Source organism: Struthio camelus, chromosome 10 (genome assembly GCF_040807025.1).
Source record: "Struthio camelus isolate bStrCam1 chromosome 10, bStrCam1.hap1, whole genome shotgun sequence".
Lineage (NCBI taxonomy): Eukaryota > Metazoa > Chordata > Aves > Struthioniformes > Struthionidae > Struthio > Struthio camelus.
In genome coordinates this window covers 14,593,900-14,617,711 of record NC_090951.1, presented here as the reverse complement: position 1 = coordinate 14,617,711, position 23,812 = coordinate 14,593,900, and the positions used below count along the sequence as shown (strand labels likewise).

The 23,812-nt window shown below is 44.7% G+C and overlaps 1 protein-coding gene across 1 annotated transcript; it reads left to right on the top strand.

Moving 5' to 3' along the window:
• Positions 1 to 2,157: 2,157 nt before the first annotated feature.
• Positions 2,158 to 23,601, top strand: VSTM2B (V-set and transmembrane domain containing 2B). The gene is made up of 5 exons (XM_068956198.1): positions 2,158 to 2,744; positions 3,618 to 3,802; positions 5,415 to 5,444; positions 7,022 to 7,421; positions 22,974 to 23,601. The coding sequence occupies exons 1-5, from the start codon at positions 2,672 to 2,674 to the stop codon at positions 23,060 to 23,062; spliced, it is 777 nt and encodes a 258-aa protein (XP_068812299.1). The 5' UTR covers positions 2,158 to 2,671; the 3' UTR covers positions 23,063 to 23,601.
• Positions 23,602 to 23,812: the final 211 nt, after the last annotated feature.

The window sequence follows — 23,812 nt, the reverse complement described above, 5'->3', positions numbered from 1 at the left end:
AAATAATTTTAAGTGCATTTGCCTTTGCTTTTTATTACTTATTTTTTATATCTAAGAAACAAAACTCACTTAACATGAACTGGGTATTTTTACATTCCTAGCCTTTATAAATTTTAACAGTGCTGCAATTTCAGAAGACTTTTTTTTCCCCATATCAATTTTAATATTAAATTAAGTTAAATTAATTTGAGATTAAATTGAGTAAAAGTTTTTCAAATATGATTTGTCATTATTTCACGTTTGCCCATAGTAATTTGATATAAAAAGCCAACTACATTCTCAAAACATCTGGTTCTTAAAGGCAATCAGAGACTCCTTTGCAAAGTCTAGTTATTCAGAAAGCAGAGGAAAGCAATCCTCAAGTCAAAGCCATCAGCTTTTAAGAGCCTGAATTAAGATTTATCATTCCTTATGTATGATTGTCTTTGAATGTCCATTATCCATGTATTGAGTGTCCAGTACATTTTGTTTATCCATTAGGTGTTTTCCAATCACTGCACCGTTCAGCAAGACACAAAGTCATGGAACTGCCTCCCTAGGAGGGAAACCAACTAACTCATTCTTGGGATTTGGCTAGATAAACTACTTCCGCTGAGGTTAGTCGCTACTGGATTTACTTTCCCAGGTACCTCTGTCGTGACAGCCTTTCCCTTCCTTAATGTGGCCTAGCAGGTAAAGCACTACACTGGGACTCTGGCAAGGTTGTAATAAAACTCACTGCAGTGCTAGATGGCTTAAGGCAGTATATGAAAAAAACAAAATTAATGCTTACCTCCTGCGCAAAGCACGCTGAGCTTCTAGGTGGAAAAGCAAGACATAAGACATTGGACTATTTGACTAAATGGAGCTTAATAATTATCACATTAAAAGGTTTTTGTGATTAGTTGGGGCAGACTCCACCTGCCTGGCTAACTGGGCTCTGCCTACTGGCAGGGTTCAAGCATTGGCTAAGGAGTACAGAGAGGAGCAGGGAGTTGCTCTTCAGGTAAGCTGTCGTAGGCCTTTTGGAGGAATGTTGCTAGATTTAAATCATGGTATGATCAGTAGAAATGACTGAAAATGTTCAGAATAAATAATTTTCAACAGGAAGTAGGGTTTTGATGCAATTTCAGTGTTCTTCAGGGTCATGTGAAGTCTACTGAAGCTTCCTGATGGAAGCTGGGCAGGCAGGCTTTCCTCGCAGCGAGCCAGCAGCTGGGGGGCTGCCCAGCCACGTACGCCTCCAGCAGGCTATTTGGCAAGCCAAGTTAGCTAGGAAGCTACATTCTTGCGCCCATTTAAAAACTGGCTAGATTTAGTTATTCCAAAAATGAGTGTTTCTAAATGAGTCATTCCATAGAAATCCTCACATATCCAGCTTTGCATTCCAATATAGAATGCAAGCATTAAAAATATAAAGTAAACTTTCTGTGGGTCATAAAATCCACTTCCTGTGCCATCCCAGTGATTAAATGAAGATGTGGCTGAATAAAATGGTGGCTCTTAATGGAATTTCAGAGAAAAAAAAACACAAAGATTTTATGCAGGCACCTCAAATTTATTAAAATTCACTTTTCCCGCATGACTTGACTGCAAAAAAAAAAAAAAGGCAAAGCATGTTTTATGATTGTAACTAACTCGCTGTAATGACTTTAAAGACTTGACTCGTGAGCACTTTCATTTTTTAATCGGGAAGTTTGCCTGAGAAACAGCTGATCCACAGAAACATTCCCTCTTTATGATACTGTATTGTAAATCATTTGGGGTTTTCTAATTCTTAATGTATTTTACCAAGTAATAAACATAGCGTGTTTGGAAGCCTGACTAACTGAATAATCAACTCTGGGCACACACCCCAAAAAGAGACCCAGACTTGGACCAGTACACTAGCAAGAAGTAGTTTTATGGCCCTTCATTAAAGGTACTTTATAGTTACTTTTAGGCTAAAATCTTTAAAAAGCGGTCGTAGTGATTAAGGAGCGCCAAAGAGACTAAGCGGCGTGAAAAACACCCACGCTACCTGAATAATCAGCTTCCCCCAGCCAGGCAAAGGACAACAAGAAGGAATTCGGTTAACGTGCGGCGCTGCGCAGGCCCCCGCCGGGCAGAGCCCCTCTTTGGCGAGCAGGCGGGCGCGGGGCGGCGGCGGGGCCGGGCCGCCTCCTGGCTGCGGCCGCCTGCGGCGCGGGGAGGGAAAGCGCCGGCCGCCAGCGGGGGAATATCGATTGCGCCCCGGATCTGGAGCGGAGGGAATAATCCGCGCCGCCTCATTAGAGCTTCCCCGCAGACCCGAGCCCAGACTTGTCATTGTGATGGGGCTTGGAGAGGAGCCTGGCGTCGCTGCCTCGCTTTTGGACAGCGAGAAATCCTATTCCACGCAGGGAAGTTGAATGGTGCTTGCTGGCGAGCGGCGGGGAAAATAGCCGAGGCGAGATTTATTACTTAATTCTCAGGAACGTCGCTTCCGCCTGACAGCGAATTTGAGCAGCCGGCTGTGGATTTTGTATTTGCTTCCCCGCAAACAAACAAAGGTTAGTCGGGTGGCTTTGGCTTTTTTGGAAAGAGTCCTAACCCTGGACCCGTGTCAAAGACACATGCCCGCCGTTCGCCATGGGATTGACGAATTCTTAGCTGTTTTGTGAGCGCTCTCCGTTCTCCACTCGCCCTTCACTCTGAAGTCTACATATATGAAATGGAAAATCGAGGGCTGTTCTGCACCCTTTGTTACCTGATGTTCAATGCCCCTCTGCTGTTCGTGGTGAACGGTAAGCAGCAAACTTTTGCCTCTTCGCGTAGTAAATAGCCACCACAAACGGACCTAGCACAAGGGATGTCTATAAACTTCTGTCAAGCGGGGACTGCCGTACGGGCAGGGAAGGCTAGCGGCCGGGGCTTGAGTCGATAAGGTGTTCCCTGTGCCTCCGGCATCTGTGCTAGCCGTAGTCGGTGCTGCGGGTTTGTGTCTGACCCCTACCAGCTTCGCCTCTATCCAAAATTGCTGGTGATCTCGAAATGCCTTCCTCGCTGGCAGTTCTTCCTGTGGAAGTGTTTTATGGCTGGGGGCAGGGAGCGCTGCCCAGGGAGGGCTGTTTTGCAAACAAGGTTGCACTGTTGTAACTGCAGATGTTCACAGTGGGGTTAGCCGGCTGAATGTGCAGGGTTTCATCGCCGTGCTCTCTGCTGCAGAGCCGGGGCTGCGGGAGGTGGGAGCAGCTAGCACCCAGCCTTTACACATGCAGATGCTGGCTGCGACCAGCCCGACAAATCCCCACCCCGGCATCTGGGGGAGAAGGGACGCTGATGGGGGAGGGGGAGGCTAATGTCCTTCTATGCTATGCTGGGCTTTCTCAGGAGGAGGAGAAGGAGGGTTTTTAAGATCCTCTTAAAACTTTTCCTTTCCGCTGGAGCCACAGCACCTGGCTGTAGGGTGGAAGGAGGACCTGGCTCATCCCCGCTCCCCGGAGGTGCGCAGTCCTGGATGCTCAGCTTATTCTGTAGTCACTGAAAGGGAGAAACTCGTGCCGCAGTGAGCGTTTAGCCCTTGAGTTAAAGCAGATCAGATTACACTGAAAAGGACTGATCTTGTCTTTTAATCTCTCCCATTAACCGGCCCTTGTAATTCTATCTTCTCCTCTCAGCTACCTTTACTGAAGTTCCCAAAGATGTGACTGTTAGGGAGGGAGATGATATTGAGATGCCTTGTGCTTTTCGAGCCAGCGGATCCACCTCTTACTCCTTGGAAATCCAGTGGTGGTACCTTAAAGAGCCAGCCAGAGAACTTGCACATGAATTAGCCATGAGTGTCCCTGGCAGCAGGAGCAAGGTAATGAAGTGCCATGGAAACATACATATTCACTGAGTGCAACACGCTCAGCGAGCGCTTAAAATAAGCCCAGCAATGCCCACAGAGGAGAGGTGCCTCTCCTGCGACGTGCCGATGAGTTGGGTGGAATCGCAAAGCTTCCCGGACTCTCCCTAGAAGTGAAGTGAACAGGGACTGTGTCTCGGGGCTAATTCACCCCAGGAAAAAAAAACAGCAGCACTTTAAGGATTGTAAATAGAAAATGATAAATATCCTGCTGCAAGATTGTCCGTGAGGATCCAGAGCGGTGGTCAAAAATAACTGTATTATAAAGTGGGAATACGCAAAAAACAGTGCTGCTCTGAGCTGAGCTGAGCTAGGAATCACTGTAAAATGTGGGAGACTCTGTTTGCCCACTAATAAAGCAGCTAAAGGAGTAAGGGATGCACCACTCTGTTGATACATTACAAACCTATCAGCGTGTGTCTATACAAACACAGTTTCTTGGGGAGCTGGTACACACCTGTGTCCAAGAGCTAGAGCGCTGCAGGACATTTAAACACAGTGGGATGTAGTAATTAAAATGCATGAAGTAGAGTTAAATCTTGTGTGTCCTCTCCCCTCCCCCTAAAAAGCAGCCTCGCTTGAGGGCAGGCTCTATTCTTAATTTTTTCCAGCTGCGTTTCCCTGACTTGCCAGTTTATTCTGCAGCCTCCTCCTCGGTGCAGGATGCCTCTCAGGGGCCAGGCAGGGCTGTGCAAGGAGCAGGGCAAAGCGGGAGCTGCTGGACCTGTCTTCCTGCAGCCGAGACCATGTCACCTTCTCCAGCCACCCAGCCCGCAGGGTACTCCCAGCAGGAGCCTCTAATGCGTGTGCCAGGTCCCCTCTCTGTGGCAGGCTTGTTTTCCTGCAGCGCTCAAATAGAGATGCAAAGCATATAGACACTGAGCTAATGCGATGCCGCCTAGCTGGGGAAAGTGTAAGTCAGTTGTCAGGGAAATAAATTGCTTGGATTTAAATGTCTTCTTTAACCTTATATAAAAGCCGTGAGTTGCGTTCACAATAAATGATGACAGGGCTTGCCTGGAGAATGATGACCGTCCTCCCTGGGAGGGACATCAATGAGATCTGACACATCACTTAGTTTTACAGTAGTTGGCTTTAGACAGAAAAAATACTCAAGTCCAAAACCTGATGAGCGATGCCTGCTCCCAGGGTGTTTCCTGACTTGGCTTTGTACTGAGCAGTGCAGGATCTGGCCTGTCCGAGCGTTTCACTGCTGTGCTAATGCCACTGTTGAAAGCTTCTTTCCCACTGTTCATCACAGAAGCAACACCCAAGCATTTCTTTGCCTGTGGTTCGTGTCCTTGGCTAAAGCAGCACTTCTGTTGGCCCCGCAGAAGCGCAGTTAAGCTTTAGCAAAACAATCCCGCCAGTTAAATAGTGGTTAGCTGCCTTCCCAAAGGGCAGGGAAGCCCCCCCCCAGCAGCCCCACGCAGGTGAATGGGACATTGTGAAAGTTGGGTCCCCCTGTGTCCTGCTCTGTGCACCTGGGGAGGGGGCGGGAAGACCAGCATCATGCTGAGGTGCTGGCAGGGCTGAGGCTAATATCTTTCCTTTTCTCTTCTTTTAGGTAACAAATAAGGATGCAACTAAAATCAGCGTAAGTGCAGCTCAAGCTGGGTGGTGCACACATCTCTTCCCATAAATGTCGGAGTTATTGTATCCCCCTGCTTCTCGACACATCATCTTAGCCAGCTTCCCGGGCAGCCCAGCTCCTGCAGCGTAGCGGGAGCGTGGCACGTTTCCCCCTCCTCGGTGTGTCGTGGCTCGGTCAAAATGTGACCATCTGGTGCTGGTTTAGCTGTCATGTCTCATTCCTTGCAAATCCAGAGGAGCTGAGATTTGCTTTACACCCACGTTTGAAAAGGATGGTGGTTCAAATCAGGAGAGAAGTTCTTGCTTTTTTTTTTTTTTTTTTTTTTTTGCCTTGTGCAAGGCTGCAAACCCAGGTTACCTGTGGCACTATTGTTCCTCTTTCCCCTCTCCTGGGGGAGAAAAGATCCCTTTCTGGGTGACTGCAGGCCCAGAACAGCCTTCGCGTGGCCAGGACGCGGCTCCCGCTCGCGCCAGCCCTTTTCGCCCGCGCTGAGAAGTGGGCTGGGAGTCGTTTGCCTCCCACTGGAGCGGTGCAAGCGCAGGCTGACCAGAGGCGAGGATGAGTCCCGGGTCCCATCCGTGATGTTAAAGGCTGGAGTTATCCCAGCGAGGTTTGGTCCTTCGCAGCAGCCGAAGAGGGGGACCCCCGAGGGCGCTGAGCGTCTCTGCGGTGTCTGCCTCGGAGCGGGCCGGACGCTGCAGGAAGACGGGGTTGCGTGGGATGGGGAGCGGCGTGGGGGAGAGGAGAGAAGGCTGGGGAAAGAGGGGCTTGGGGCTGACCTGAGAGGAAGAGGAGTCGTTTTGGCCCAGCACCAGCTGCAGGAGAGCGGGGTGGGACTGGGTGGGGGGGTGATGGGTGACTGGTTTTGATGGCAGACTGCCACTGGTGACCCCAGAGCGGAGCGGGAACGTCGAGGTACGGGGTTGAAACGCGAGATGCGCTTAGTTATGGGGGGGAATTACCTCGGAGTCAGTGGTGCGGCGGCCGTTGGGGGGGCTGACCGTTACGGGGCGGCGGCCGTTGGGGGGGGCTGACCGTTACGGGGCGGTGGCTGTTGGGGGGGGCCACCGTTACGGGGCGGTGGCCGTTGGGGGGGGGCCACCGTTATGGGACAGTGGCCGCTAGGGGGGCCACCGTTATGGGGCAGTGGCCGTTGGGGGGGCTGACCGTTACGGGGTGGTGGCCGTTGGGGGGGGCCACTGTTACGGGGCGGTGGCCGTTAGGGGGGCTGACCGTTACGGGGCGGCGGCCGTTAGAGGAGTGACTGTTACGGGGCAGTGGCCGTTACGGGGCGGCGGCCGTTGAGGGGGGGAACCGGCCGTTGTGGGGCGGTGGCCGTTGGGGGGGGGCCGACCGTTACGGGGCGGCGGCCGTTAGGGGGACCGGCCGTTAGGGGGGCGGCCGTTACGGGGCGGCGGCCGTTGGGGGGGGACCGGCCGTTGCGGGGCGGTGGCCGTTGGTGGGGGCCGACCGTTACGGGGCGGCGGCCGTTAGGGGGACCGGCCGTTCGGGGGGGCGGCGGCCGTTGCGGGGGGCCGGCGGTTACTGAGGCGGGGCGGCGGCTGTGCCCTCTCTTGCAGACGGTGCGCGTCCAGGGCAACGACATCTCGCACCGGCTGCGGCTGTCGGGGGTGCGGCGGCAGGACGAGGGCGTGTACGAGTGCCGCGTGGCGGACTACAGCGACGACGAGACGCAGGAGCACAAGGCCCAGGCGCTGCTGCGCGTCCTCTCGCGCTTGGCGCCGCCCGACGTGCAGGCGGCCGAGGCGGTGTCGCACATCCAGAGCGGCGCGGCCCCCCGCCGGCGCGGCCCCGCCGCCAGGGCCACGCCGCAGCCCGGCCCCGACAAGCGCCCGCCGCCCGCCCAGGCGAGGCCCCCCGCCGCCTCCAGCGCCAGCGCCGCGGCCAGGAGCAGGGCGGCCGCCTCGGCCTCGCCGCCGCCGGGGCAGGCCGCCATCCTCCGCCAGCAGCACGGGTCAGGTAGGGCGGGCGCGGGGCGGCGGCCGGGCTGTGGGGCCTGTGAACGGGAAATGAGCGCAGACAGCCCCCTCTCCCGCGGAGCGAGCGCCGGCTACCGTGCTGAAGCCAGATAGCTGCGCTTAGGCCCGTGAGCCTACATCGCGCAAGCAGCTGCGGCGTTAGAGGCTGCCTTACCTCGCAGCTGGGGGGGGGGGGACAGGGAAACCCGCCCGGCGGCGGGGTCGGCGCCAGCTCCGCGTCCATGGGTGGAAGCCGTGTGATGCCTCGCTTGCAGAGCCCTCTTTGCAGCTTTCCAAATGGGGTGTTTTTAAGAGTAGTTGCAACCTGAAATAAGCAAAATGTCACGGTTGCTCTGCAGAGAATTTAAATCAGCAAGTGGTTATGCAAGCTCATCTCCGTGGCCAAGCGCGGGGCTCCATACAGAGCAGGGTACGGGTTTGGAAGAGGAAAACTCTAGGATGTCAGTTGCTGTGTGATGAGCTCCACGCTTTAGTTACTGGCATTATGAGAATTTGAAATACTACTCTAATAGTTTACAAAGGGCAAACATCACGCTAATACTGAGTGGCCATCTGAGCTAAGTTAATGCTGTTCTAAGAAAAAGTTATTAATGTATCATTACTAAATTATAGACTAGCCATAGGAGACTCTTGTAAGTCTTTATTTTCATTAATGAGAGTGGAGTCTGGTACAAAGGACAGAGTCCTAAAATTCTACTCTGCAAGGAAAAAAGTTGAAAGGCATTCAGTGCTGTTCTTGCTGGGGTTTAGCAAGCGGGTCCCCTCTTGGCCACTGTCACTTCACTACTGTTGAACAAACGACTGTGCCAAGATATACATGGAAGAAGGAAAATGATCGTATGCCAGAAAGCCCCTTGCTCACCTCACAGCTGAATCTTCTGAAACAGATTAATAATCCTCACGTAGGAATATTCACACTTCTTTCTGATAACCTGTTCACGCTCTCAAACAAATGTTTACAGGTTTGGGTTCACGGTAATGTAAATCAGTTGCATATAGGTCACACTGAAATGGTGATGTTTTGCAGGTGTTTTGTGTTCTCTGGATACTACCTATCACTGTTTTCTGAATTTAGTTCTTTCTCATGTGGAAATATATATGAAATACTAGATTTTACTCTGCATCATTGCTAGGAGTATAAATCGTGTGTTGACTGATGTCTAGTGAAAGACAAAGTGGTAATTACTGAGATACAATTGCAGGTGTCTGTGGGCACATGCAAAAGTTCAAGTTGGCTTTGTTGATCACTGGAAATTAAAGTGAACATTGTAATGCTCATGGCCTGTTCCTTTTCTGTTGAAAAGATCTGTTGTCTGCTTTGGAGTCCAGAGTTACTAATTGTTTTCGTGTTTTCCTCTTTCCACTCTTCCACAATGAGAAGTTTTGCAATGTTTTCCGTACAGACAACAGAAGTTATATTTAGGATTCACAGTGCTGTGCAGCCTGCCTATTGAATCCAAAGCTTCCCCAGTGCATATGAAGTAGAACCAGTACGACAGAATTGTAATGGGCTCGGTTCCATCATCACAGATGGATGCGAGTGTGTGCAGCCAGGAGAGCATGGCAGATAAGTCTGTTAGGGCAAGACCCCCTGCACAGATCATGTAAACTGCTGTCCATCCTAATCTTTTACATTTCTGTAGTTTGGGGATATGTCACTGCTGCATCATTTTTTTAGGCTAGATTAAATGCTGAAAATAAAACATAAGCATTGAAGTGAGCTATGGAAGTAATGGAGTGATTTAAATCAGTGAAGAAGATATTGGAATTCAGCAAAGTACCTCGTGGGGATCTCCAGCTGGAGACTGCTGCTAAGAGGGCTACAAAATGGGCTAAAACACAATTTCCTTCTGTGACATCTCTCTTGTGCACGCTGGTATCAGTGAACACTGCCACTCTGTGGCAGTTTCCTTTCAAGGAGAAAGTTGAAGTCACTGTAGAGAGCTTGAGACTCTTGTTGTTCATAATACTTACTTAGTAAGTTATAACACAGCTGCTGCTTTCGTCTGAATACAAGGAAGGCAACGCATCTTGTATTCTTTGATACTGTCCTCTCTGAAGAAGTTTTTTTTACTCTGTTTGAATCCAGACTCCATGTATAACAGGCTTCTACCTTGGTCCATAGTAGTTTCTAAATCTGTGATGGTTTGGAGCTGTCTGTAATTACTTAGCAATAACAGATCTGCCACAGCGTTGTTTGGATTAGCAGCCTCTGAAGGCTTGGTCCTCAAAGCTTTTGAATCAGATGCCTTCTAGACCAGAAGTTGTTACTATGAGAGAGCTCTTTGTTAGCTTTTGGGAAGCAGATAGGTGGTTGCTATCACAGTCCCAGGGACCAGTGTACTTTAGAGACACTGCGCCACGCAGTTTGGAGCAAAGCAACACCACTTGGTTTAGTGATAAGAAATGCAATGCACTTCATCTCCCCTAGACATAAAGGGTCCCTCCCTACTGGAATAAAGGCACGTGCCTGAAGTGCTAATATGGAAGTCTGCGTGACTAGAACTTGTAGTCATATTGCTTGCTTTTGTGAAGAAACAGGAGACTGTGGTCTCCAGTGCTGTCATTCTGATATCTTCTTGAACAAGCACTAAACTTGCTTTAAAATGTCATAAAAGAAAATGTCACGATTTGGCTTCAGCATTTCTCGTTTGTACTTTAAACTGTTGTTCTTTAAAGCAATTTTAGGTTCAGTGACTAATTTTCTCCATGAGGAATACAATTTCTTTAAAAATATATATTTTTTCCCGCTTTTAAGTTAGAAGCACTGTTTTGTGTCCACGTTCTCACAGCAGTGTCGTAGCTGGCTTTTCACAGAGTAGGGACATCAAATCAAGCCAGATTGTTGCCCATATAAGATGTATGAAACTGCAGGACCCAAACCTGTGTTGGTGGATGAAATATATATATGCATAATAATATGTATGCCTATTTATCTTATTCTGAGCTTTGTGAAACACAGAGAAATACTTGCACCAAAATACGTGTAGTAGTTGAATCATGTAATAATACATTTACTCTGAAATGTTCAGCGTTCGTAAGCTTTTCATTGTACGTGGGAATATTTCCTCTGTATAAAAGCAGAAATGCACTCAAACGCTGATTCTGCTCAGAATGTGCTCAAAAGCTGGTTTGCCATCAGCTATTACAAAACACCCTCACTTGTTACAGTGGAGAACTCTGCCTAAAAGCTGATGGCATGATGCTAGCCGCTCTGCCCTTCATTAATTGGGATATAATCCTATTTACTTTGCAATATAAATCTTCCCAATACGTTGAGCATAGTCAGATATGGCTTCTGTGTATTGTATTCCAATAAATGTGATTATAGATCAAACGCTGCTTTTGGATGTGCCTGCAGGGCCCTTGTTGACTTCAGTTGGAGTCCCAGTCATGAACGCACAGTGGAAAAATGTGATTCTTCACGTTTTAGAGTTGAACTGAAACATGAACTAAAATAAATGTGTCTGCCATTCAGATTCTCTAAAGAGCATACAGTTCCATCTGACAAACCAGTTATAAATGGAAAATCCATAGTTAGGGACATGTAACCTGAAATGGCATTTGATACGCGTTTGTAAGCAACATCATAATATGTAAGCGAACAGATCCAATGCGACAGAAGAATTATCTAGTCAAGTAGACAATTAGCTATTCAAATAGAAGATTATCTGTAATATCTAAACTGCTATATTCAGCAGTGTGTTCTCATGAGATTCAAAGAGATCATTGCTTGTCTACTATTAAGGTAGATTACCCAAAGTGGAAATTGAAAGTGTATTACTTAGACTGCAAGGAGGCAAAGTTGTGTTGCTAAGTTCATTGTTTTTAATACTGTCAGAGAAGGAGGAGTTGTCTGCATGTTTCTAAATGAAAATAATATTTAGTGTTCTATTCAAAGAATAATATGCAAACTGAATTTATTGCTGTAAGAAAAAACTTGGAGTGAACATAGAGTGCTAATATGTTCAGAAGCGTTCCTAGTTTTCATGTGGTAAGCGAGGGCAGTTCTAGGGGCCCCAGTGAACAGAAGTCACACAGAAGTCTGAGAATATCTCTGTCCCAAACAGATCGTAGTCCAAATGGACAAAACAGACAAATTACCGGTAGGAGGAGCGATGACCAACTTTGTCAGGAATGTAACAAGGGGCTGTGAAATTGGGTATGAAAAATTAAATCCAAAGCTCTTAAATTTCAGTTCAGTGCTGTAGTCATGAGACTAACTTTATCATCCAATAGATGAAGTAACAAGCAAGTATCTTCATAATGACCTTTTGGGAGGCAACTGGGTGTATTATATCTTACCAAATAGTGTCCAAAATGAGCGTTTATGTATTGGCTTGGGGGCAATTTTTAGTTTAACTTCTGAGCTGAGTGTAGATCAGACATTGCAGCTTCCAAATTCCCTTTTATTTGTTTGATCTCTAGCCACAAAGCTCTGAAGTGACATTTTAAATGAAATAAAGATAGGAGTGTGAAACAAGAAACTGTGATTCATTATGTTTAGAGTGCTCTAGGAAGGAGAGAGAGAAACTCATGTGTTATGCAGAAAAGAAGTGTTCACAGTGAGGAAGAATGAGTGTCTTCGTACCTATACCCCCCCTTTCCCCCTGCAAAGCCTTTTATGTGTGATGTAGAAGAAGGTCCATTTGTGGACTACAGGGCCGCAGATAGTAAAGCATCATGTCCCAATTCTGCAGTCCTTGTGCTTGTGCAGCTCCCTGTGATGCTTGTAAAAGGAGTGCATGCACAAAGTTGAGCTGTGGCAACCTGCACTGAGGCAGAAGACCAGGTGGGAGAATATTAGACCTCCTATGGGAACTGGGAAGCAGAAGGTTTGTTTGTTTTTTTTTTTAAGTTTAAGAGACAGGAAAGCAAATGAACACACTTTATTGAGTTTAATGAGCTGTGGCGTGATGTTGGAAGGCCTCTCTTTGGACTGGCTATGAGCTGAATTTGGGCTTAACTGTAGATAAGGGGCCTAGTTTGGAACTAGGGCTCTCCTGGCTTTGTCAGAATTTGAATGACTTGGTGCATGCTCCTCTGAGAAGAAGCCAGTGGAACTAATTTATCTTTGATACATGAGCGTTTCACAAAGTAGGAAGAAAGGAAAATCCCTCTGTTTTGTTGTTCACCTTAGGTTCCCCATCTTTCCATCTGATGTCAGGGTCTCCACTCCCCCTGTGCTTTTTACAGGACCATTTATGAACTTGCATTCTATTGTTATTTGTAGTTAAATGCGAAATGACCTGGGTCACATCATATTTTCTTTTACATTAAATACACTAGCAAGACACACAGGCCATAACTGAATTATCAGGCTCACCTCCTAAATGTCACTGGATAATAAACATCCAAAAAGAATTCTCATTAAATACACATCACTGACAGTTTAAAATCTGGGCAAATTAGACTAGTTTGAGGACAAGTGCGGTCAAATATCTTCTTTTGTGTGTGTGTAATATGGATTAAATCTTGAACTGGACAAAAGTACCAGCTGCAGTACCATGTCACCTCATTAGCTAGGGCAGAAAGGGGCTGTGCTAGGGTGTTTTTATCTTGTGGAAATGCAGTTTTTTTGACTAAACTCCATTTAGCTGTCCTTGCTTGTTCCTTGGAGGACAGACAAAACCGTACTAACCTATTCTGTTAAAGCCTGTGCAGTGTCCTTGAAGAATTTGAGTATTATTTGAACTTCTTTAATATCTTCAAGTTATAGGTGAAAAAAAAAATCATTGAAAGGAATGAAAGGGGTTTTCCAAGTGGGAAGTCATGCCTAAGCTTAGGCTAGATTTTCATACAAAAGAATTCATTTGTGAGTGAAAAATAAAAACTTGTATTTGGAAGGCTGAGTGCACGTGTGTCCTTTTGCATGAACAAACACAGCACTTAGTGTAGGAATATAATATATACTGCTCTTTCTTTAGGTACAGTTTCAATAGGTACTTTGCAAAATGGACTCTTAGTTTGCAATACTGGCTAACTTACAGTCTGTATATTTTGCAAGAGGGGCAGATAACTGTTACACATCCAGTACATCCAATACATTGATTCAGCGTTACTGGTGTATAAACTGCGTTTTAGATTATAGAATTCCCTAATGTTTTAAGTGGCATACTTAGTAGTCGTAGCTCAGTTGTAGCAAAGGAATGTAAATGTAGTCTTAATGGTACTTGTTTCAAGAAGGATAGTATAGTTGGGGTCTGTAGTTGAAAAGCAAGGATATAGCCGGATCTGCCAGGAAATGAATCTTGTAATAGTCCTTTGAAGAAGGTGGTTTTTCCTTGCTTAACAGCATCTGACAGGACTGTATTATTAATAAGATGAGTTTCTTTGGGGTTTTAATTTAGCTTTGCTGAAGCAATGAGAATACTGTCAGATTCGCAATTTCTGTTTACTGTGTGTTTTTAAAATTAGATAATGGCAAAGCAGTACCATATGTCAGTAATAAACAATTCAAGTAGGTTTGCATTGGAAAAATGGGGTTGTCAGCAGAATGGTATTATTTGTCACAACAGTGGTTAACAACCAAGTATTTTATATTGCTAAGCTGTTATCAGTTGGGAGGCAATTTTGTTAGCGGGAAAGAAGAGCAGTTTGGCAGAACAACTACTGTGCTGCGTGGAGAAGCCTGTGTGGTTGCAGTATGCAGGTCATTGTGCCGCGGCTGGAGAAAGGAGCTGCAGAAGCGAAGCTTCTGATGTATTTAGCAGTATGCTGTGGAATTGCTCACAAAGTAGTTCTGGAAAAGGATGTGTAGGGCTGGATGCTCATTTAATAGCTTAACTATCACTGATGTAGTTATATATTTTTCTATATGTTTTAGTTCAAAATTATTTTTTGCCAGATCCCATTATGAAGACTTTTGTATCTCTTATTATTCCACTGTCAAGGAGTAAATTAATGGTGCTTGATTTTGTTAAGTTAGTTTTAGATCATGGAATTCCAGAAAATTCTAGAAATGAAACAAATGCATAGTAGTATGTTTTGTGTCTCTGACTAGATAGTTAGTGTCTTTAGTTTCCACTGAGGAGAGATCAAATCACAGACCAAAGTGGAATTCTGTTAATGAAAATGTGCTACAAAGTAAAGACCAGCTGCAGGCCTCAAAAGAGAAGTTACTGGCTTATTTAAGTTCAGACCAGTATGAAAGTATTTTAGCTGTATAATCCATATAGAATGAATGACTCTTTTTAAGTATTCAGAACTCACGTTCTTCTTCTACCCTGACATTGTCTATCCTAGTGTTTCCTGTTGGAGCTTGTTATAAATTAGTTGCAGATGGTATTTTCTTGTAGCTCTTCCTTAATTTCTCCAAGAGCAGATGCTTGGAGTGGTTGGATGGTTGGTTTGACTGTCTGCTGTTCACAACACGTTTGCAAACAGCAGCCGCTCAGGGGCTAGGCTCCGTGCGAACTGGCTTAGCCACTGTAGGGCTTTCTGGATGAAGCACCTTCGCTCTGTGCGGCAATTTTCGTGGTCAGATGTGGTGTTGAAAAGACGTGGAGTTAGTCTTTCCATGATACTGCTCCGTACATCTTTGTCTCCCCTACAGGGAAATGTTTGTATCAAGGGAAAATATACCAACTGTTCCCCATGTTCTGTGGTACTTCCTGTAACTTTAGTAGGAGATGAGCTTTTACCAGTCTATTGACAATGAATTTGCATGTTTTTTGAGTAACCTGGTAAAAAGTAGACATGTTTCTGATAAAAGTAGAAATATATCTTGTTCTTTGCCTGATAGCACTTCCGTAAATTCACCAAATCCATTAATGTAGCTTTCCTTTTGTTTGTTAATAGCCGTGTTTAATTAAAAAAAAAAAAAAAGTCATGCCATGTAAGAGCCATAGCAACTGTCGAACTCTATCAGATCAATTGTCCATCTAATCCTGTAGTTTATTGCTAATAATGTCCAGATGATCTAGGGGAAAAGGGAGAAGCCTCCATAGAGGATAATGGAGCAGTGGACTGATCTGTGTACCATATGCATGTTTGGAAGGGATTGTCAGTCCTAATATTTTCAGAATAACTTGGCCTAAATTAATCTCAGTTGAAATGAGCTCTAATGTGGTGAGAAATGCACTTTGATAATTGCAAGGGCCTTAAGGAACATACTCAACTCCACTTCTCTGCCAGTTCCTGCATCTGTCCTGTCCCACAGACACTCAAACAGATTGACTTGCAACAAAGCACTGCAGTACTCTACAAAACCGACACCGAAGAAAGGATTTTTTTTAATGAGCGTATATGAGAAGGTAATTTGTCTTTCCCCATCATTTCCTTGCATGACTACACCTCTCTCTCCTTACCATCCAGTTTCCTTGTTTTCTAATGTGCCTTTAACTGTGTCATGTATATGACCCATTTTTCATAATACGTGCTAAAACAGGGGCCGGCAGGTATTCAAGAGAGGTTAACCATGTTGTATTTTTCTCTCAAACTGGAAGTTAAATATGTCAGTAGAAATGTTCAGGGACCTGGAAGATGCTGCGTGTCTCAACAAAACAAGGTTCAGCTGATCATCTTAACTGTGGTATGGTGTCTCTCAAAATGCTGCAATCCCCATGCATTCTCTGCTAGCCCTGCTATGGGTTACCACCAAAGTACTAAAGTCTTTTATCTGAGATGGGATTTTTAGATGTAACATAAAGAACAATCAACATTAAAAACCAGGCTGCTACAAAGAATTGAATTTATTTATCCAAGAAAGATACTTACTTTTCTACCTGTGCTGGTAATTTGCGTTGTGCAGCCCTGTGTACAGTCTGTGTACAGTTATCAGGCCTTACTTTCCATGTCATCTCCATGTTCAGTCACTACAGCAGAGCCTCGCACATCCATAGGTACAGGGATGGGCAAGTGTCAGAAGGTTTTGTTTTTGGAAGTGCTGAATACTCCAGATGAGAATATAAATTTACTTGAAATATTAACACCTTTTGAGCTTCCAAAATTAGGATAGGAATAACTTTCAGTTACCCTTGTTACAGAGTATTTTGGCAATTTATTTTTAACATAGCAATGGATGTCTTAAGAGAGAGAAAGTAGACAACACATGAAACTTAAGCATAATTGAAAAGGTCTAAAATTATGACACAGTGTGCAAAATTACTACTGTTTTCAAGCCAATAAAACTGGTTTCTGTTTCCTGGAGAGTTTGAGGCTACAGTATGGGTAAGAAATGAGAAGATTGGGCTTTTTAAGAAGCAGGGTGTGGAGGGGAATTCTGACGGTTTCACCCAACTGTAAAAAAAAGTTTTACTGGTATTCTAAAAAACCTTGGTGACACTGGTGAAGGAATAGAGCAGGACCGCTAGTTTCTACCCGCACAGTAATGCAGCAGTGCCTACGCTGACTTCCGTGAAGTGCTTTTTAAAGGTAAATTATGGAAGGCTGTTCCACAATTGAAGCTATTCATGCTCAAAAACATGTAGTGGGTAGAAAAGGAATTTTGTCACTTTATGCTCTCTAGAGAGGCTCAGTGGTGAGCAGATCCCTTTTAAATACACAGGAAGTCAGCATTATCAAAATTAGAAACAGCAAAAGGCAGCTTTGGAGCTATTTCTTGTTCTGCCATACTGTTCTGCCTAGGCGTGATGGTCCGCAGCCAGTCAAACGCCAGGAGCAATAGTTCAGTATTTTTGCATGGATATCCATAGTACCACATCTTTTAACGAGAACACCTCATTTTTACAGGCTAGGGTTACATAGTATGTATCCTACGATTTAGCCAGGAGAGTGTGTTAAAGTTAACACAGGCTCCAAATACGCTTTTGTGCGCCATCCTGCAGAAGCAGCACTTGGTGATGAGTAGGAAGGTGAAGGCGCCAGCTACAAGTGGTGGATTAAAAAACATCATAGCAAAATGGTTTGTGTGGGGGTTACGGTGTATGTATTTAAGAATGGAATAAGGATATACGTGGCTTATAAAAACATGTCTCAAACTGTGAAGCAATGCTAATGTGGTGTAGCTTATTATCTCTTTAGTAGGTGTATAGTGACTTTAGTAACAGTGTCTTTTTAATTAAAAATTTCCAAGAAGCTCTTAGCTCTGAAGTTTGAGAAATTCCATTCAATTCAGTGGAAGTACTGCAAACTTACGTCAGTGAGAGATCTTGTTTTATCTAGGAGCTTGTCACCTGTAGTGGTCCCTGACCAGCAACCTATATAAAAATCTATTTTTCCATGGATATAAAATAATAGGAGCAGTTTCTCCTAGAATGTGTCTCAAGCACAACATAAGTTTCTGGACTGAGATAATGAATCATTCTGTATGTTCAGTTCGGTCCCTGACCTCTTAATGAAATGCCAGGTTTGAGACCTTTAAATGGACATTGGTCTTTAAGGAAACAGACTGAGGCTGACAGTGTCATGGCGTAAAAGGCAATACGTAGAAATGCCTTGTGTTACTGTAAACCAGCGTCCTAATTCCATTGTGAACGTGGGGTTAAATTTTGTGTCTTACCTCATCATGGAAAAGAGACTTAATGTCTTTCAACTTTATATTATTTGTGCTACTGTGTTCTGTCACCATCTTGGAAAGAGAGATCAAAGGACTCGGGAGATTCTTTTTCTTTTAGGAGAAGAATCTTTTATTTTCCTTTTTCCCTTTTTTTTTTTCTTTTTTTAAGGAAGAAGAATAGGAAACTGCTGGAAGTTTTATTTATGGGCGCTGGTAGAGGAATCCAGTTTTTTCCATGTGTCACAAGTCACTTAATTAATGATGGTTTTCAATTGGATGAACTGTTATAAGTCAAATTTTGATGAATATACTGCAAAACAAATTAATAAGTAGAAAACTCCAGTAAAATGTTGTTATGTTGTAAATCCAAAAGAAAGATGAGTGATGTCAGAGTAATTCACTGTACATGAGCAGAATAATTTGTTACTCGTCTGCTTAGTGGTAGACTTTCCCTTTATGCCACGTGAATATAAATAATTTAGAAACAAAACTGTAAATCTGTGGGTGACAAACTTACAATAACAAAATATCAAATGAACATTCAAAACATCAATTAAATGTTTTCTTCCAAGTGGCTGTATTTTTTAAAAAACAAAAAAAAACAAAAAAACCCCCTGTATATTCCTGATTTAAACTCTGGATAGTAACTCTCTGTTTTCAAATCTAGGTCAAGTCTCACGTCCAGATCCTAGTGATCAAGACCACATTCTCTTTCTTTACATCTGCAAATGGATAAATTTATTAAGTAGAATCAAGACTTCCACTACTGCATTAACACCTGAATTAAGGATGCTTTAGTCCAGCTTGTTTATAAACAGTATCACACATAATGAAAGCGGTTCTCTAAACAGAGAGAAATTAATGGAAATGATATTAATGGTCCACGTATGCTCTGAGGAAAGAGAATTTGGAAATTCTGTGTATGTGCTTCTACTGCCAGAACAATTTTAAACCAGAGCATTGAATTGGTATGAAAAGGGAAGCTTGTATTTGATACGCAATATAAATAATAGATTTCTAAAATTTATTTTAAAACAATTTGACCATTATTTAATTGCTGAAATTCTATTATCAGACTCTGGTCTCATGTTCTCCTGCAGAATTAAGAAGATGGAGGATATAGGTAAAAATATGATGATTTCTGTAAGAGGAAAAGAAAAAAATCAAACAAAAAATCTAGACTATTATTTTAATTCACAGTTCTGCATTCAGATTTAAACAAAACTGGTACATGACATTAAAATTGCCATAGGAATGATGTTGGGAAGAGGGCACACTGCTACTGCATGGAGTTGAGACTAACACTACTTTGCATTAAAAATAAGAACAAAGATCTTCACCTTAGTGGTGTGCAGGTGTGGAGCTGGCAGAAATTTGGCACCTGTGAACTGTGTGCAGCTGCCAGGAGCGTGGGCTCCTGTTGGGCTGTGCCTTGCTGTCACAGTGGAAGGGAGAAAGGGTATGATGGGATCTGGAGACTAACCTGGGGCCGAGTTCACAGCTGTGGCATGTCCCAGAAGTGAGAAGAGCCATGTGACAGCTTGGAAATAGTCATGTGTTAACTGGAACTGTGGGTCTGTTGTCTCAGTGATTGCAGTTTATGAATAAACAGTGTACCTTCAGATATCATAAAGCATGTTAGGCTCAAAGACAGACATAAGGTGGGGGTTTTACTGTTGACCCTTCCAGTCTTTCCTATCAGCAAACTATTTTCTGTCTCTGGTGTAGGTAGATGAGATGTTAGGGTTTTATCCTTGCTAATACTGTAGAATAGAATACATTTATGAATTGACTGTATATGTTTAAGGAAAGATTAGACCGAACAATGTTCGCATACTGTAGATAAACACATGACACTTGAAGCAGGTCACGTAACTACTGTGTGCCCTGGATTACCACTGATCCAGACTGAGCTTGGTGGTGGGTGCACTAGTGGACTTTACTTGTGAGAAACTGGGCATCCTCTATCTAACTCAAATCAAGGGTTCAGAGAGATTGCTGAGCCCAGCAGAGTCCTCTCAGAGGACTGCACAAATAGGTCCGTGCATACAGTGCAAAACATCAAGCTGCAGGCAGTGTCATTAGGACAGTGCTTTGCCCTGGAGATTTAATGGTGCCTGCCCTGCCTGTTGGGTGCTGCGTTCTGCACGAGTGATATCCTGGATTAAAGGAAATTCCATTGATTTACAGTATGTAAAGTCCATCTGGGTGCTCTGCTCTACTTGTTGCTGAACTAAATTTCATCTTGCCTGCCAAAAGTCTTTGGCCTTGCTGCCTGTGGCAAGACTGAAGTCTGATAGGTGGAGCATTTTAAGGTTACAAAACATGGAGAGGTATTTTGCAACGTAACTGGAAGGCTCCTTTTGTGTCATTACCCGCCCTCTTCCCTTTTCTGGAAAACCCAAAGATCTCCAAAGAGATTTGTTACTCATTTCTCAGCTCCCATTGCTTCAATAAGTGTTTTTTTTACCACAAAGAACAGTTGTAAGAAATGTCAGGAAGGAGGAGTAAGGGCTCTCGCACCTGGTAACGGGAGCCCTGTTGGTGCAGCGGCGGTCAGAGCTCAGGTGGAGGATCTGCAGGACTTGGTGCAGGTTTGTTCACTCAGGGATGGGTGCACGGCTGGCTCGTCACCTGTGTTTCCTGCCAGGCTGCTGGGGGGAGTGTCACCAAAGGACATCCCTGCTACCCCAGCAGCACTGCAGGAGTGGGGTTCGTCTCCAGGTGTGCCGGGTCGCTGGAGGAGTGAGCTCCCCGAGCCTGGGGAATGGCTGTAGCGGCCTCTACTCCTCCGATGCCGTTACGGGGGCTGGGAAGGCTGGCAGTGTTGCCATCAACGCAAGGCTCCTGTTATCCTTCGCTCTTTCTCTCGGCGCAAGAGCGGGGATTGCCTTTCCTGCCTGCAGGTGCAGAAGGGCGGATGCTCCTCCTGCCCCTTTGCTGCGCAAGGCTGACCCACTGCGTTCAAGGGTGCGTCTCCCTCCGTGTGCTTGCTCTCCCCAGTGCGGAAGGCAGCCCTCGCTTGCGAGCGGCTGCTTTGTGGCCTCTCTGAGCAACGTGAAGTTTGGGGCTGGTTATCCTCTGTCCCATCTGCTGCCCTGGAACCTGAGCTTCAGCATCTGTTGTGCTCTTCCTTGTACGCATCTCTAATGTCTTTTTACAAGAATTAAACAAATTTCTCTTTTAGCTACCTGAGTTAATTATTTGTAATGGTTTTCAGCTTAAAACAAAAATCCTGTATTCCTTGTAATGTCCTGCTGCTGCTGCTAAGTAGGTTGTTAGCCTTGTGTATGTGTGCATGCAAGGATTTAATTAAAACCTTAATAACTAAATAATCCCCACACAGTCTAAGGAGTCCGAGATAACAAACTATGGGGACATTGCTCAGGTTCCCCAACCACGCACCACATTACTATGAAGTGTTTTTGATATTGGATAATAATACTCTAGCTTTGCCGGTGAGGCATATACAGGTTATGAGGCAGCTTGAACGTTGAGCTTGGGAACAGTGCTTTACAGAAGAACTTTTCAAAGTATTTCCTTTGACCGTGCCATAGCTGAGAGAGACTCCTATCTCCCAGAGACCAAGACTAAAGTATTCACATCAGGGTGCCTGAAGTTAGTTTCCTAAATAGAGGTGGCCTGATTTCTTTTTCAGTGATAGGCCGAAAACTTTTTTTTTTTTTTTTTTAGCTCTCATAGTTTGAAAAGTGACAATGACAGTCCCTTTTCTGGGTAGCTTTCAGTATTTGGGGGTTAATAACTGGGTGGCTCTCAACATTTTGTTTGTTATCGCTCCTGTATGAAGGGTATTTGGTCTACAAGCAACATGAGTGAAGTCTTTCTTCTGGGGTCCCAGTGAACTCCACCTGAAATGGCAGGGCCAGGCTGCCGCCTTGCTTTTCTGCTCACTCCTGTGAGACGTGTTCCACAGCCAAGTGGAAGAGAGGTGCAGCTCTGCTCGTTTTCCTGTTACGGGATTGGTGACAACTGCACACACTCTTGCATTCAGTGGGTTTGGAAGGGCGGCGGCGTCTGGCGCTTTGGACTTTGCAGATGCATCCAGCCGCATTTGTGTGGGCTCAGCAGGGCTTCTGAGGGTGAAAGGCAGTAATCACTGGCCCTGCAGCTACGCTACAGACTGCACAAAGGCAGCAGAGATTTTCAGCAGAAAAGGGGCTATTCTCACACTTGCCCAGCAGAATAGAAGTGACCTATTAAAGAGAGGGAAGTAGCCCTGTTCCCCGCAGGGCAGTGGGCACGTGGCAGGCACAGCCCTGTTAATTGCCACGTGAGCCCCCATGCTGGGTTTGACTGTGAAGCAGGGCATCAGACCCCGTCCCTGCCCACTGGTGTAACGGGGCCTGATGGAAGCTGCTCCCGGAAGCAGCCCTGCTCTTCGGCGTCCGCTTTCCCAGGCTGGCACATGCATAGGTATCTCTGTGCAGCCCTGTGTTGTGCCACATTCAGTTGTCTTGTATGAATGGGAGCAGTCTTGCCCTCCTTGGGTTTGGACGGTATGCTTGTTACAGATGTGTTTCGCATCTGACTTCTGTTTTCTATAGCTCCTATGTATATATTTAATTTAAAATTCTACTCTTTCCTATGGAAGGTAAAGAAGATGTCAAGGTCTTGCTGTTCCCATTCCAAATGAAATGGGTTCGTGTCCTGTTAATCAAGGAGTGCAGCCACAGCATTTGTCATTTTCTTTTAAAGTAATGGGTGGTTGATACCTGTCATTTCTCAAGAAACTATATACCAGATTAGGGTGTATTTATAGAAATCTCAATTGCTGGTAACTTGGCTGAAGCCAAGTGTAGGCATACCATTAGTAATGCATAATGAAATGACCCAAGTGGAGTTAGATTGGGGTGGGGGGTGGGGGATGAAGAGAAAGGTGTTTGAGTTGGACAGCTTGAGGATGCTGTTCTCCTATTAAAATTAAGCTTCTGACCCCTGGCTCTGAAGTGATAACAATAAACCTTCCTATATTTTTCTTCTGCATTTAATCTTCTATATTGGAAAAGAGTAAAAAATAAAATCTCCTTCTCTCCCTATCTTTTTCTTTTTTAGGTACGGCACCTATTTATGCTACAGACCCACTCCTATATATGTTCCTGTTAATACTGCATAAGCTTGTACCTTTATTAGTAAACCACTGATGGACTACTTCCTCAGCTACTCCTCAGCCAAACAAAACGGAACCTATTTAAAAACAGAGCAGACCTTTGTCAAAAATACCTGCAGTTTTAAAGATGGACAGAAAGAGACTGAAAGAAGCATGATAAATTCTAAATGGGAGGGGGGGAAAACATATTTTTGGGGATGCCACAAAAAGTAAACCACATAAAATAATGCATCTCGTTTCCAGACTCTCTGATGTAACGCCCTGCTTTGTGCATGGCACTTCTGATTTCTCTATTTTAATGTAATTTTTTTTTTCTTTTTCTAAACCTTTCCTCTGACTCTTCATTTTGCACGAACTGTTGAGCAGTTATCTTTATGACAATATGTAAAAATGTTGGGTCAAAGCCCTTCCTAAGAAAGGAAATATTTTTAGTAGATTATTGTGCTTAGGTTTTTTGGATTTCCTTTTTCTTTTTTTAATTAAATTATTTCTTTTTGAGACCTTTCAATTAAAAAGGCACATTTTACCATAATTAATATTCACTGTCGATAATATTTATTTTTAAATGAAGATTGGAAACAAGGTAAGACACTTGTTTATAAACTGTATTGTATATTGCTGAATAACAGTTGAATAAAAAGATTTTGAAATAAAGTTTTTAGACATGTGTGTGGATTTCCCTGAATTCTGAAGCTCTGAGAGAAGGATTCTCGGCCATGTTTGTCTGTTCCCTGACTCTTCACAGCAGAGAATTGAAGCATGGGTACATGACAGACAAAATAAA

Bases quoted from the DNA above. Each gene is read 5' to 3' on its own strand.
- VSTM2B (XM_068956198.1), top strand. From the start codon at position 2,672: ATGGAAAATCGAGGGCTGTTCTGCACCCTTTGTTACCTGATGTTCAAT. The intron at 5,445-7,021 runs GTAAGTGCAGCT...CCTCTCTTGCAG, and splicing joins AGGATGCAACTAAAATCAGC to ACGGTGCGCGTCCAGGGCAA. The intron at 7,422-22,973 runs GTAGGGCGGGCG...TTTCTTTTTTAG, and splicing joins CCGCCAGCAGCACGGGTCAG to GTACGGCACCTATTTATGCT.